Raw genomic sequence first — 16,428 nt, 5'->3', positions numbered from 1 at the left:
ACACTTGTCAAGAAGAAGAAGGAGGCTTATGTAAAGATGAGACATGAAGGTTCAGTTAGGGTGCTCAAGAGTTACAAGTTAGCTAGGAAGGACCTAAAGAGAGAGCTAAGAAGAGCCAGGAGGGGACATGAGAAGTCTTTGGCAGGTAGGATCAAGGATAACCCTAAAGCTTTCTATAGATATGTCAGGAATAAAAGAATGACTCGGGTAAGAGTAGGGCCAGTCAAGGACAGTAGTGGGAAGTTGTGTGTGGAGTCCGAGGTGATAGGAGAGGTGCTAAATGAATATTTTGCTTCAGTATTCACACAGGAAAAAGACAATGTTGTCGAGGAGAATACTGAGATTCAGGCTACTAGACGAGAAGGGCTTGAGGTTCATAAGGAGGAGGTGTTAGCAATTCTGGAAAGTGTGAAAATAGATAAGTCCCCTGGGCCAGATGGTATTTATCCTAGGATTCACTGGGAAGCTAGGGAGGAGATTGCAGAGCCTTTGGCTTTGATCTTTAAGTCATCTTTGTCTACAGGAATAGAGCCAGAAGACTGGAGGATAGCATATGTTGTCCCCTTGTTCAAGGAGGGGAGTAGAGACAACCCCGGTAACTATAGATCAGTGAGCCTTACTTCTGTTGTGGGCAAAATCTTGGAAAGGTTTATAAGAGATAGGATGTATAATCATCTGGAAAGAAATAATTTGATTAGAGATAGTCAACACGGTTTTGTGAAGGGTAGGTCGTGCCTCACAAACCTTATAGAGTTCTTTGAGAAGGTGACCAAACAGGTGGATGAGGATAAAGCAGTTGATGTGGTGTATATGGATTTCAGTAAAGCATTTGATAAGGTTCCCCACGGTAGGCTACTGCAGAAAATACGGAGGCATGGGATTCAGGGAGATTTAGCAGTTTGGATCAGAAATTGGCTAGCTGGAAGAAGACAAAGAGTGGTGGTTGATGGGAAATGTTCAGACTGGAGTCCAGTTACTAGTGGTGTACCACAAGGATCTGTTTTGGGGCCACTGCTGTTTGTCATTTTTATAAATGACCTGGAGGAGGGCGTGAGTAAATTTGCAGATGACACTAAAGTCGGTGGAGTTGTGGACAGTGCGGAAGGATGTTACAAGTTACAGAGGGATATAGATAAGCTGCAGCGCTGGGCTGAGAGCTGGCAAATGGTGTTTAATGCAGAAAAGTGTGAGGTGATTCATTTTGGAAGGAATAACAGGAAGACAGAGTACTGGGCTAATGGTAAGATTCTTGGCAGTGTGGCTGAGCAGAGAGATCTCGGTGTCCATGTACATAGATCCCTGAAAGTTCCAACCCAGGTTGAGAGGGTTGTTAAGAAGGTGTACGGTATGTTAGCTTTTATTGGTAGAGGGATTGAGTTTCGGAGCCATGAGGTCATGTTGCAGCTGTACACAAATCTGGTGTGGCCGCATTTGGAGTATTGCGTGCAATTCTGGTCGCCGCATTATAGGAAGGATGTGGAAGCATTGGAAAGGGTGCAGAGGAGATTTACCAGAATGTTGCCTGGTATGGAGGGAAGATCTTATGAGGAAAGGCTGAGGGACTTGAGGCTGTTTTCGTTAGAGAGAAGAAGGTTAAGAGGTGACTTAATTGAGGCATACAAGATGATCAGAGGATTTAGATAGGGTGGACAGTGAGAGCCTTTTTCCTCGGATGGTGATGTCTAGCACGAGGGGACATACCTTTAAATTGTAGGGAGATAGATATAGGACAGATGTCAGAGGTAGGTTCTTTACTCAGAGAGTAGTAAGGGCGTGGAATGCCCTGCCTGCAACAGTACTGGACTCGCCAACACTAAGGACATTCAAATGGTCAATGGATAGACATATGGACGATAAGGGAATAGTGTAGATGGGCTTTAGAGTGGTTTCACAGGTCGGCGCAACATCGAGGGCTGAAGGGCCTGTACTGCGCTGTTATGTTCTATGTTCTATGGAATGCAAACTCTGCCCTTATCATTAAACTGGTATGTGCTGAACTCTGCGATTCTGTTCATTTGAACAATGGCAGAGCTCATATGAACTATAATGTCAATTTGACCTTCAGTATAATGTTGCATAAGCTTTAGCTAGCTTTTTTAGATGTTTCAAATTCTGTGCTTTGCCACTGCAAATTCTGCAAGCTTATGTGTTTCTGTAATCTAAGTTACGCTTGAAGTTACAGGATGAAATTCAGTTTAAAATGGATTTTAAACTGGGCTTTAGTATTTACATTAAAATGGCTAAATCAATGACCCTTTTTACCTATCAGAAATAGCCAGTTCCCTTCAGTTGCCTTCTTGAACTGCTGCACTCCTTGAGGTGTAGGTACACCCACTGTGCTGTTAGGGAGGGAGTTCTAGGATGTTGTCCTAGGATGAAGGAACGGAATGTTTCCAAGTCAGGATGGTGAGTGACTTGGAGGGGGACCTCCAGGTGGTGGGGTTCCCAGGTATCTGCTGCTCTTGTCCTTCTACATAGTAGTGGTCGTGGGTTTGGAAGGTGCTGTCTAAGGAATCTTGTTAAATTACTGCAGTGCATCTTGTAGATGGCACACACGACTGCTACTGTCTGTCGGTGATGGAGGGTTTGAATGTTTGTGGAAAGAGGAGCAATCAAGCTGTTTTGCCCTGGATGGTGTTGAGCGTCTCGAGTGTTGTTGAAGTTGTATAATTCTGTAAATACTTTGCTGGATTTCCATCCAATATTTCGAAACCAGATTCTACTCTCCACTGCCCAGGGACAGTTTGGAGCAGAGATCAAGCCTTTCACCTTCTAACTCTGACAGAAATGCTGGACTCAAGAGGAAAGTTTGGTTCAAATGATCAACCTGCTGATTAAATATAGCGACAAGAGATAACACTTGAGCTGAGGGTTAATCCTGTGAAGAGACACACGGTGGCGCTGTCAACAAAGATATCGGGCCCTGACGTGACGGTGTTCAGTCCTCACTAACGGTGAAGGAGCATTGTCGATTGTACCAGCAGTGGCGATCATTGGCTGCCAACCATACACAGCCGGGAAACAACTTAAGTTCATCCAAATCTCTGTTAGCGTGATTAACTTGCAGGGAGTCCCATTCCCCTATCGCCCCTGGGCTCACTGACCTACACTGGCCCCTGGGCAAATCATCTCTTGATTTTAAAATCTTTGTTTTCAAAGCCCTCCATCGTCTCATCCTCCCCAATCTCTGTATCCTCCTCCACTCCATACAACCCTCCCTATCTCTGTACCCTCCTCCACTCCCTATCTCTGTACCCTCCTCCACTCCCTACAACCCTCCCCATCTCTGTCCCCTCCTCCACTCCCTACAACCCTCCCTATCTCTGTACCCTCCTCCACTCCCTACAACCCTCCCTATCTCTGTATCCTCCTCCAACCCTCCCTATCTCTGTACCCTCCTCCACTCCCTACAACCCTCCCTATCTCTGTACCCTCCTCCACTCCCTACAACCCTGCCCATCTCAGTACCCTCCTCCACTCCCAACAACCCTCCCTATCTCTGTACCCTCCTCCACTCCCTACAACCCTCCCATCTCTGTACCTTCCTCCACTCTCTACAACCCTCCCCATCTCTGTACCCTCCTCCACTCCCCACAACCCTCCCTATCTCTGTACCCTCCTCCACTCCCTACAACCCTCCCTATCTCTGTAGCCTCCTCTAACCCTACAACCCTCCCTATCTCTGTACCCTCCTCCAGTCCCTACACCCCCCAATATCTGTACCCTCCTCCAACCCTACAACTCTCCCTATCTGTGTAACCTCCTACAACCCTACAACCCTCCCCATCTCTGTAACCTCCTCCAGCCCCTACAACCTTCCCCATCTCTGTAACCTCCTCCAGCCCCTACAACCCTCCCCCATCTCTGTAACCTTCTTCAACCCTGTAACCCTCCCTATCTCTGTAACCTCCTACAACCCTACAACCCTCCCTATCTCTGTAACCTCCTCCAACCCTACTACCCTCCCCATCTCTGTAACCTCCTCCAGTCACTACAACCCTCCCTATCTCTGTACCCTCCTCCACTCCCTACAACCCTCCCTATCTCTGTACCCTCCTCCACTCCCTACAACCCTGCCCATCTCAGTACCCTCCTCCACTCCCAACAACCCTCCCTATCTCTGTACCCTCCTCCACTCCCTACAACCCTCCCCATCTCTGTACCCTCCTCCACTCCCTACAACCCTCCCATCTCTGTACCCTCCTCCACTCTCTACAACCCTCCCCATCTCTGTACCCTCCTCCACTCCCCACAACCCTCCCTATCTCTGTACCCTCCTCCACTCCCTACAACCCTCCCTATCTCTGTAGCCTCCTCTAACCCTACAACCCTCCCTATCTCTGTACCCTCCTCCAGTCCCTACACCCCCCAATATCTGTACCCTCCTCCAACCCTACAACGCTCCCTATCTCTGTAACCTCCTACAACCCTACAACCCTCCCCATCTCTGTAACCTCCTCCAGCCCCTACAACCTTCCCCATCTCTGTAACCTCCTCCAGCCCCTACAACCCTCCCCCATCTCTGTAACCTTCTTCAACCCTGTAACCCTCCCTATCTCTGTAACCTCCTACAACCCTACAACCCTCCCTATCTCTGTAACCTCCTCCAACCCTACAACCCTCCCCATCTCTGTAACCCCCTCCAGTCACTACAACCCTCCCTATCTCTGTAACCTTCTCCAGTCCCTACAACCCTCCACCATCTCTGTAACCTCCTCCACTCCCTTTTATTGGTAGAGGAATTGAGTTTCGGAGCCATGAGGTCATGTTGCAGCTGTACAAAACTCTGGTACGGCCGCATTTGGAGTATTACGTGCAATTCTGGTCGTCGAATTATAGGAAGGATGTGGAAGCATTGGAAAGGGTGCAGAGGAGATTTACCAGGATGTTGCCTGGTATGGAGGGAAGATCTTATGAGGAAAGGCTGAGGGACTTGAGGCTGTTTTTGTTAGAGAGAAGGAGGTTAAGAGGTGACTTAATTGAGGCATACAAGATGATCAGAGGATTAGATAGGGTGGACAGTGAGAGCCATTTTCCTCGGATGGTGATGGCACGAGGGGACATAGCTTTAAATTGAGGGGTAATAGATATAAGACAGATGTCAGAGAGTAGTAAGGGTGTGGAATGCCCTGCCTGCAACAGTAGTGGACTCGCCAACACTAAGGGCATTCAAATGGTCATTGGATAGACATATGGACGATAAGGGAATAGTGTAGATGGGCTTTAGAGTGGTTTCACAGGTTGGCGCAACATCGAGGACCGAAGGGCCTGTACTGCGCTGTTATGTTCTATAACCCTCCCTATCTCTGTAACCTTCTCCAACCCTACAACCCTGCCCTATCTCTGTAACCTCTTCCAGTCCCGACAACCTCCCTCTCTCTGTAACCTCATCCAGTCCCAACAACCCTCCCTATCTCTGTAACCTCCAGCCTCTTCAACCCCCCCATCTCTGTACCCTCCTCCAACCCCTGCGACCTTCCCTATCTCTGTAAACTCCTCCAGACCCGACAACCCTCTTTATCTCTGTATCCTCCTCCAGCCCCACAACCCTCTCTATCTCTGTAATCTCCTCCAGCCCCTACAACCCTCCCCATCTCTGTAACATCTTCCAGTCCCTACAACCCTCACTATCTCTGTAATCTCTTCCAGTCCCTACAACCCTCCCCATCTCTGTAATATCTTCCAGTCCGTACAACCCTCACTATCTCTGTAATCTCTTCCAGTCCCGACAACCCTCCCCATCTCTGTAACATCTTCCAGTCCCTACAACCCTCACTATCTCTGTAATCTCTTCCAGTCCCTACAACCCTCACTATCTCTGTAATCTCTTCCAGTCCCTACAACCCTCACTATCTCTGTAATCTCTTCCAGTCCCTACAACCCTCACTATCTCTGTAATCTCTTCCAGTCCCTGCAACCCTCCCTATCGCTGTAGCCTCCTCCAGCCCCTACAACCCTCACTAGCTCTGTAGCCCCTAGTCGCCACATTCCGGGGCCTGTTCGGGGAGGCCGGTACGGGAATTGAACCCGCGCTGCTGGCCTTGTTCTGCATTACAAGCCAGCTGTATAGCCCAATGAGCTAAACCAGAGGGGGGGGGTTGTGGCCTGGCTGGGGAATCTATACAAATTTCTCAGGTTGGAGGAGGGCTTCGAGGTACGGAGGAGACCGTTCGTGGCTATATTCGAGGAGCTGTTTGTCGTGGGGGGAGCGGAGGGTTGGGGTGAGTGGGGGTAAAAAGGGGAAAAATGTACAAACTGCAAACTGTGATGTTAAGCCTGTTATTTAGCTGAATGTATTTGGAAGAAAATATCCTTTAAGAAAACATTATCGCAAAGTCCCTTCAATCTAAACACAAGCCTTTTGAACCTTGACTGTTATATTGTGAAGATCCATTCCTCTTATTGATCTTTCCTCTTCACCACCGTGCCACCCGCCGCCCCCTTCATAGTGCCCTCCCTGAGCTCATTAGTATTGGAACGGGCATGGCCTCGATATTTACACGGGTTTTTCAGGAACAGAACAGACTAAACATCCAATGGACATATCGGGCAGGGTTCACCCCCAGTCCAATGTGCTTCACTGGCCGTACTATAGAAGCACAGAAATAGGTGCCCAGGACATAAACAGCAGCGGAATTGGGCTGTGCGAAACCCAGCCTGTGCCAGGCCGAGTGCTTTAAGGGAAACAAGGCCATGGGCTATCCAGCAGGGGGCGACCAAAACAGCAAATCTGTGAGAGAATACCTTCCTCGATGTGGACATGAGAGGAATGTGAACTGAAATATCCGCTATGTTCAGCAGACCTGAAGACCTTTGCTACCCTTCTGCTCAATTGCGTCCCCTCTCCACCCAGTCCCTGCCTTCCTCCCCAACACCTCCTTCTATTTTAACCAACTCTCTCTCTCCCAACAGAAGTATTTACAACTCCCCAGTCTCATGAAGCCTCAATATTGGGGGGACTTGGGCTTACCCATTCTAGCATTGGGATTGTTCCCTGTGTCCAATGTGTGACGAATGCGGGCGCCAACCACTTCCTAATTTGTTGATTATATAGGAACAGGACAAGGCCATTCGGCCCGTTGGGCCATTCAACACGATCGTGGTTGATCGGACAATTCAGACAAATCTTTTAGAAGATTGTAGTTTAGTCGGGCAGCATGGTCGGCACGGGCTTGGAGGGCCGAAGGGCCTGTTCCTGTGCTGTACTTTTCTTTGTTCTTTGTTCTTTGTTCAATGCCTTTGACACCCATTATCCCCATAATCCTTTACATTATTGTTCATCAGAGATCTATTAATCTCCGGGTGATGATTGGCACAATCACAGTCACTGACCATCACCTGAACCCTCAACCCTGTTCCTGGAGATCCACTTGTCCAGCGGGAGTTCCACCCAGGCTGGAGGACCCGCTGTGACATACCTGCGCCCAGGTAAATTCAACCATCGCTGAGGAAAAGGCCTCAGGTGCAACCCGACAATGGAAGGCCCATGGTGTTTGTTGTAAATTGATTGGATAAAACCCCAACAACTATGGGAAACAAACACACTTTAGCCATGGTGAATCCCTTTTCAAAACATATTTATATTTTATACTTCATTCTCAGGAAAGCGGTGTTGCTGGAAAGGACATTTTCCAGCAATAATGGTCCGTTCTTACCTGCCCCGAATTAAGGTGGTAGTGAATTGTGGTGAAGGAATTGGTGGGAATTCCAGGAATTTGACCCAGTCCCAGTCCGGGATATCTCTACAGTGGTAACTGCCAGGCAACTGGGTCAGCCAATGGCGACCTGCCAAAGCAGATCCGTCCTCAAAGCTTCGACTTAACTGCAAATGTCACATGTGAATCCCACGGGAGGTGGCGGGATTGGGGGCCCCGATTGGGCTGGAGGAGCTGATCAAAGGGATAGAAAGCACGCAGGCGGGGAAGGCACCGGGGCCGGACGGTTTCCCGGTCGAATTCTATAAAAAATATATGGACCTGTTGGGCCCGCTGTTAGTTAGGACCTTCAATGAGGCATGGGAGAGGGGGGTGGGGGGGGGGGGGGGGGGGGGGGGCTTTGCCCCCGACGATGTCCCGGGCACTGATCTCCTTGATCCTGAAGCGGGACAAGGATCCCCTGCGGTGTGGGTCTTACAGGCCGATTTCGTTGCTAAATGTAGATGCCAAGGTGCTGGCGAAGGTCTTAGCGATGAGGATTGAGGATTGTGTGCCGCAGATCATCCACGAAGACCAGATGGAGTTTTGTGAAGGGGAGGCAGTTGAACGCGAATGTGCGGAGGCTTCTGAACGTTATCATGATGCCGGCGAGGGAGGGAGAGGTGGAGATAGTGGTGGCGATGGACGCTGAAAAAGCCTTCGATAGGGTAGAGTGGGGGTACCTGTGGGAGGTGCTGAAGAGGTTCGGGTTTGGGGAGGGGTTTGTTAGGTGGGTTAGGTTGTTGTATGAGGTCCCGATGGCGAGCGTGGCCACAAACAGGAGGAGGTCCGAGTACTTTCGGCTGCACCGAGGGACGAGACAGGGGTGTCCCCTGTCCCCACTGCCCTTCATGACAAATGTTGAATTCTTTACCCGTCAGTCTGGCCTCAATAAAACTCAAGATGGATTTGTAGGCATAGGATCATTTATTTTTACCCGACTTGCAAGTCTGACTCGCTTCACAAAAACCCAGAACACAAGCAGCCTCCTGGGTCTTCAGAATTGAGTGCATAGAACATAGAACATAGAACATTACAGCGCAGTACAGATCCAATCCTCTGATCATCTTGTATGCCTCAATAAAGTCACCTCTTAACCTTCTCCTCTCTAACGAAAACAGCCTCAAGTCCCTCAGCCTTTCCTCATAAGATCTTCCCTCCATACCAGGCAACATTCTGGTAAATCTCCTCTGCACCCTTTCCAATGCTTCCACATCCTTCCTATAATGCGGCGACCAGAATTGCACGCAATACTCCAAATGCGGCCGCACCAGAGTGTTGTATAGCTGCAACATGGCCTCATGGCTCCTAAACTCAATCCCTCTACCAATAAAAGCTAACACACCGTACGCCTTCTTAACAACCCTCTCAACCTGGGTGGCAACTTTCAGGGATCTATGTACATGGACACCGAGATCTCTCTGCTCATCCACACTGCCAAGAATCTTACCATTAGCCCAGTACTCTGTCTTCCTGTTATTCCTTCCAAAATGAATCACCTCACACTTTTCTGCATTAAACTCCATTTTCCACCTCTCAGCCCAGCGCTGCAACTTATCTATGTCCCTCTGTAACTTGTAACATCCTTCCGTACTATCCACAACTCCACCAACTTTAGTGTCATCTGCAAATTTACTCACCCATCCTTCTACGCCCTCCTCCAGGTCATTTATAAAAATGACAAACAGCAGTGGCCCCAAAACAGATCCTTGTGGTACACCACTAGTAACTGGGCTCCAGTTTGAACATTTCCCATCAACCACCACCCTTTGTGGTTTCCAGCTAGCCAATTTCTGATCCAAACTGCTAAATCACCCTGAATCCCATGGCTCCGTATTTTCTGCAGTAGCCTACCATGGGGAACCTTTCAAATGCTTTACTGAAATCCATATACACCACATCAACTGCTTTACCCTCATCCACCTGTTTGGTCACCTTCTCAAAGAACTCTATAAGGTTTGTGAGGCACGACCTACCCTTCACAAAACCGTGTTGACTATCTCTAATCAAATTATTCCTTTCCAGATGATTATACAGTAGAGATAGGGGGGGACTGGCGCTGCCCAAACTCTGTGGATACTACTGGGCCGCCAATGCGATGATGGTGCGCAAGTGGGTGATGGAGGGCGAGGGGGCTGCATGGAAGAGGCTGGAGACGGCGTCTTGTGTGGGTACGAGTCTGGGGGCGCTGGCAACGGCGCCGCTGCCGCTCCCTCCAAGGAGGTACACCACGAGCCCGGTGGTGGTGGCGGCCCTCAAAACCTGGGGGCAATGGAGGCGGCACAGGGGGGAAGCTGGGGCCTCGGCGTGGACCCCATTATGGGAGAACCACCGGTTCGCCCCAGGAAGAACAGGTGGAGGGTTTTCGGGGTACTTACAGGTAAGGGCGTTTGCCAGACGGCAGGTGGTGGAATTCCCGCGGCTACTGCCACACACAGTACAGGATAGGGTGCTCTCGGGGGGGGGGGGGGGGGGGAGTGGGAAAGATCTCAGAACCTTACCAGGTGATGCAGGAGGAGGAGGAGGCCTCGGTGGTGGAGGTGAAAGGTAAGTGGGAGGAGGAGTTGGGAGAGGAGATCGAGGAAGGGACGTGGGCAGATGCCCTAGGGAGGGTAAACACTTCCTCTCCATGCGCGAGGCTCAGCCTCATACAGTTTAAGGTGCTGCACAGGGCACACATGACCGGGACAAGGATGAGCCGGTTCTTTGGGGGCGAGGACAGGTGAGTTATGTGCTCAGGGAGCCCAGCAAATCACACCCATATGTTCTGGGCATGCCCAGCGCTGGAGGAATTTTGGAAGGGTGTAGCGAGGACGGTGTCTTCATAGAATTTACAGTGCAGAAGGAGGCCATTCGGCCCATCGAGTCTGCACCGGCTCTTGGAAAGAGCACCCTACCCAAGCCAACACACCCACCCCATCCCCACAACCCAATAACCCCACCCAACACTAAGGGCAATTTTGGATACTAAGGGGCAATTTTAGCATGGCCAATCCACCTAACCTGCACATCTTTGGACTGTGGGAGGAAACCGGAGCACCCGGAGGAAACCCACGCAGACACGGGGAGAACGTGCAGACTCCGCACAGATAGTGACCCAAGCCAGGAATCGAACCTGGGACCCTGGAGCTGTGAAGCAATTGTGCTAACCACTATGCTATCGTGCTACCCTGTCGAGGGTGGTAGGATCCAGGGTCAAGCTGGGCTGGGGGCTCGCAATATTTGGGGTGGCAGAGGAGCCGGGAGTGCAGGAGGAGAAAGAGGCCGGAATTCTGGCCTTTGCGTCCCTGGGAGCCCGGAGGAGGATTCTTCTTCAGTGGAAGGATGCGAGGCCCCCAAGCGTGGAATCCTGGATCAACGATATGCCGGGTTTATTAAGTTGGAAAGGGTGAAATTCGCCTTGAGAGGGTCGGTACAAGGGTTCTTTAGGCGGTGGCAACCGTTCTTAGACTTCCTGGCAGAGCGGTAGACATTGGTCAGTGGCAGCCGCAGCTCGGGGTGGGGGGGTGGGGGGGTGGGGGGGGTGGGGGGGGGGGGTGGGGCACTTTATTTTTTGATTTTGTTATTTACACTGGAGGGCCTGAGGGGGTGTATATACTTGTGTTAAGTCGGGGTGTTAATGCTAATTTATTATTTATGTATAGGGGGGAAGGGGGTATGGAGGGTGTTTTTCTGGACTGTGGTTTGTACTTATCCCTGTTGGGTCCTTTTTCATTTTGTTATTGATATTTTATGAAAACTTTTGATTAAAATTATTTTTTTTAAAAAAGTGAATCCCAGGGGAAAAGTTCTGCACCCTCTGCCAACTCATCGGGAATGGTAGGAAGAGGCATCTGCGTTTCGAAAACAATTTTGAGGAGGTTAGTTGGGTTAAATGGCACGGCTTATGAACTGAAACTGCCGTTAATCTTGCCAACTGAAAGATTCACTCCAACCCTGCCCCCTCCACCCTCCACCCGCGCACCAGGCTGAATGTGGAGCAATGTTTTGCTATGAACTCGGATCATCCGGCAGAGGGAGCCCAAGAGAGAAAAAAGGAAGTAGTTCCTGATTTGGAAATAAATCAGTGGGAGGAGAACAGCACGGTGGCGCGGTGGTTAGCACTGCTGCCTCACGGCGCCGAGGTCACGGGTTCGACCCCGGCCCTGGGTCACTGGAGTTTGCACATTCTCCCCGTTTTGCGTGGGTTTCGCCCCCACAGCACAAAGATGTGCAGGGTAGGTGGATTGGCCACGTTAAATTGCCCCTTAATTGGAAAAAATTAATTGGGTACTGTAAATTTATTTAAAAATAAAAAAATGAAAAAAAATAAATCAGTGGGAGGAAACAGGAATGGTGATGGGATTGTACAACAACAACTTATGTTTATGTGGCGACATTGATGTAGTAAACATCCGCAAAGTGCTTTTTAAACACAGATAGGGGGCAGAAGACTAAGTGTTGCCACCGGGACTGAATAACGTACGATTCGCGTTCCCATTGGGGCGAGTCAGGACATGCAAATGGGCCAGCACTCTGGCGGCGTGAATGTAGAGCAATTCCCGGCCCAGCGGGTGTTCGAACTGCCTGGGGCCGGAGTTAGCGCCAAAGAGCCGGGCAGCTGAAACTGTTTTTAAGTGCTCCAAGATGGCTCCCAGAAGACCTGCCTCCCGGGCCCGGAGTCCGAGGTGGACCCACAGCTGCATGTCAGTGAGGGGAGAAGGGACACCCTCTTCCCCAGGGTGCGCCGCAGACTCAAGCCAGTCCTCCTGAACATTGCCCGGGAGGTGGTGGCAGAGGCAGTCAGTGCTGGCAGCCTCGCCAGGAGGAGACAGCTGGTGATGCTGCAGGGCACAAACATTCATTTTTGGATGACCTGTGAGTCTCCGCCTGATCACGATTCGCATTTCCCGGATAAAAGCTGCACTGAAAGAATTTGAAACCAGGTCTCAGGAATAAGTTCCTGCCCTGATGGTTCAGGAAATAAAGTCCTCAGAGAACAGGTTACAGCCCATAAAGAAACTGTGTCTCTTTGTCAATGTAACTTTGGGGCTCTAAATAGGTTTGTGAAGGACGTCACTCTGGCGTTAAGGATAATCTTTTGAATGAAGTATCTTGGATTTTGAAAGATCTCCCTGAGGCTTGAATGCAGTCCCCATGTTACATAATGGGCGTCAACCACCATCAAATCTACATTCAGCCCACTCAGAGAGAGACTATCTGGATCAACAGCAAGGTTGTGCAATATTAATCACACCTGCATTGCACTTTTGGGGGAACTAAAAGTGGATACAAGTGGAGTGGAAGGCAATTATCTGAACATTACCCCCAAGCAATAGGAAAGAAAATATGAAAAGTAAGGTGCGCATTGATACAATGTGGAAGCTTATGGACCAACATAAACATTCAGTAATAATAATAATCTTAATTATTGTCACAAGTAGGCTTACATCAACACTGCAGTGAAGTTACTGTGAAAATCCCCTAGTCGCCACACTCCGGTGCCTGTTCGGGTACACAGAGGGAGAATTCAGAATATTCAATTCACCTAACTTTCGGGACTTGTAGGAGGAAACCGGAGCACCCGGAGGAAACCCACGCAGACAAGGGGAGAACGTGCAGACTCCGCACAGACAGTCACCCAAGCCGGGAATCGAACCCGGTTCCTTGCCGCTGTGAAGCAACTGTGCTAACCACTGTGCTACCGTGCCACCCATCAACCAATCAGAATGCTGCAATAAAATGTGACTCCTTAGTGTGAATTATGAATATACAAGGACTTCATCAGGTTTTCACCAGGCAATATAGGTCCATGGAGAAAGGGAAATAAGCTGTGCAAAACGATGAGACATCTGATTAGGGATCAACATGGTCTCTGCATGCTCTCGGCACTGTCCGTCTATTGATTCCTGATCCCATTGATCCATATGTCCCAATCATTACATTGAGTTAATGAGCAGAAGTATTGAGTCTGAGGGCTGAGCCCAGCAGATGCTACATGAGACTTCTTTCTTTTTTTCCTTAAATTTAGAATACCCAATTTTTTTTCCCAATTAAAGGGCAATTTAGCGGTGCCAATCCATCAACCCTGCACATCTTTGGGTTGTGGGTTGAGACCCACGCAGACAATGTTCAAACTCCACATGGACAGTGACCCGGGGCCGGGATTGAACCCGGTCCTCAGTGCTATTTACCATAGGGGGCGCCACCGTACCGCCCCTATGGTAAATGAAACTTGGATGGACATTATCAAAAGTGTTGTGCCTCAGATTCGGGACAACTGACGCAGCGGACAAGACGCTCAAATCCTACTGTAATTGTTCAACAATCTCCTTTATTGTACCTGACCAGTTTCTGATTTAGGCAAAGTTATCACAAAGGGTCAAAACTCTATTACACAAGGTGCGAAAACTCAGGGTTTGGGCTTAGATTTTACATTGCGAGGCGGGGTGATCAGTCTCCCTCCCGATGGGCTCTGATGTCTCTGAGTGACAGACTCATCCTTTGTGATGCTTGTTCCTGCAGCTTGACACTATCAATGTCTCAGGTCTTTCTCCTTTTATCCAGATCCTTCCGTCATTGATCGTGCTCACAGAGGGAGCGATCAATCACATTTCCAATCTAAGGTACAGCAACAACCACATCTTCACACTGCAGATCGCCTCAGCTCCGCCGCCCACTCAGTTCATAGGCTTATGCCAAGTTGGCCTTTTTGACCATCAGGCTTTGCTGGTGTCTCACGGATACCCAGCAGGCTACAGAGGTATCAGGAGGACAACACCGGGTTGTGATTGGAAGTGTGTGTCAATTCTGTATTCTTATTTACTGCCGTTAAAATGTAAAAAGACTAACTTTTGAAAATAATTTGCAGGGTGCAAAAGTGTTGAATTGTGAACACGCTTGAGGCAAAGTCATGACCTTAAAATAGACAATCAAAAAGGCGAGTCGCTTGTTGGCCCACCAGCTTCGAAAGAGGACACCGGCGAGGGAAATAGGGGGAGTTAGGGTTGAAACGGGAACCACGGTGCGGAGAGCAGGGAAGGTAAATGAGGTGTTCAAGACCTTTTATGGGAGGTTATATAGGTCCCAACCCCCGGAGGGAAAAGAGGGGATGCAGCAGTTTCTGGACCAACTAAGGTTCCCGAGGGTGGAGGAGCAGGAGGTGGCAGGCCTGGGGGCACCAATTGGGGTGGACGAGGTGACCAAAGGGCTGGGGAACATGCAGGCAGGGAAGGCCCCGGGACCTGACGGGTTCCCGGTGGAATTTTATAGGGAATATGTGGACTTGTTGGCCCCTCTGCTGGTAAGAACCTTTAACGAGGCCAGAGAAGGGAGGACCCTACCCCCGACAATGTCGGAGGCGACGATATCACTAATCCTGAAGCGAGATAAAGACCCGCTGCAATGCGGGTCTTATAGACCTATCTCACTCCTAAATGTGGACGACAAGTTGCTGGCAAAAGTGCTGACAATGAGGATAGAGGATTGTGTCCCGGGGGTGGTGCACGAAGATCAGACAGGGTTCGTAAAGGGGAGACAATTGAATGTCAACGTGCGACGGCTATTGGGGGTGATAATGATGCCCCAGCAGAGGGGGAGGCAGAGATAGTGGCGGCAATGGATGCAGAGAAGGCATTTGATAGGGTAGAGTGGGAGTATCTATGGGAGGTGCTGAGGAGGTTCGGGTTTAGGGAGGGGTTTGTCAGCTGGGTTAAACTCCTCTATGGGGCCCCAATGGCAAGTGTAGTCACAAATCGGCAAAGGTCGGAGTATTTTCGACTACATTGGGGAATTACTGTTCGCGCTGGCAATTGAACCACTGGCCATAGCGCTGAGAGACTTCAGGAAATGGAGAGGGGTGGTTAGAGGGGGAGAGGAACACCGAGTGTCACTCTACGCAGATGACCTACTGCTATATGTGGCGGATCCAGTGGGGGGGATGATAGAGGTTATGCAGATATTGAGGGAGTTCGGAGATTTCTCGAGATATAGGCTTAACATGGGGAAGAGTGAGCTTTTCGTAATACACCCTGGGGACCAGAGTAGAGGGATAGATGGCCTACCGCTAAGGAGAGTGGAAAGAAACTTCCGATACCTGGGGATTCAGATAGCCAGGAGCTGGGGAACCTTACACAGACTCAATCCGACTTGGCTGGTGGAGCAAATGGAAGAGGATTTCAAAAGGTGGGATATGCAGCCGCTGTCACTGGCGGGCAGAGTGCAGGCGATTAAGATGATGGTCCTCCCGAGGTTCCTATTTGTGTTTCAATGTCTCCCTATATTGATCACTAAGGCCTTTTTCAAAAAAATAGATAGGAGCATCATGAGCTTCGTGTGGGCAGGGAAGGCCCCAAGGGTAAGGAGGGGCTTCCTGGAACGTAGCAGGGACAGAGGGGGACTGGCGTTGCCGAATTTGGGCGACTATTACTGGGCCGCCAACGTGGCGATGATCCGTAAGTGGATGATAGAGGGAGAGGGGGCGGCATGGAAAAGGCTGGAGATGGCGTCCTGTAAAGAAACAAGCTTAAAAGCGCTGGTGACGGCGCCACTACTGCTCTCCCCGAAAAAGTTTACCACGAACCCAGTGGTGGCGGCAACATTAAGTATCTGGGGGCAATGGAGGCGACAGAGGGGTGTGTTGGGAGCCTCGGTGTGGTCCCCGATCAGGAACAACCATAGGTTTGCCCCAGGGAGGTTGGACGGAGGGTTCCAGAGCTGGCACCGGGCAGGAATTAGGAGAGTGGGAGACTTATTT

General features: G+C 50.0%; 1 protein-coding gene across 2 annotated transcripts in view; it reads left to right on the top strand.

Annotated features, from left to right (window-relative positions):
* Positions 1-16,428, top strand: part of LOC140404291 (C2 calcium-dependent domain-containing protein 4C-like) — a 48,306-nt gene that overhangs the window by 15,021 nt on the left and 16,857 nt on the right. Inside the window, exon 1 of one of the 2 annotated variants that reach the window (XM_072492611.1) lies at positions 11,483-11,554. The exons of the other annotated variant lie outside the window; for it this stretch is intronic. Within the exon in view, the coding sequence (XP_072348712.1) occupies positions 11,511-11,554 (44 nt within the window). The 5' untranslated portion in view covers positions 11,483-11,510. Of the gene's footprint in view, positions 1-11,482; positions 11,555-16,428 lie in introns of those variants that run through there. 2 annotated transcript variants of the gene reach the window in all.

The sequence above is a fragment of the Scyliorhinus torazame genome, chromosome 30 (genome assembly GCF_047496885.1).
Source record: "Scyliorhinus torazame isolate Kashiwa2021f chromosome 30, sScyTor2.1, whole genome shotgun sequence".
NCBI classification, from domain to species: domain Eukaryota; kingdom Metazoa; phylum Chordata; class Chondrichthyes; order Carcharhiniformes; family Scyliorhinidae; genus Scyliorhinus; species Scyliorhinus torazame.
Note: the sequence above shows the minus strand (reverse complement) of the source record. Positions and strands in the feature narration are given on the sequence as shown.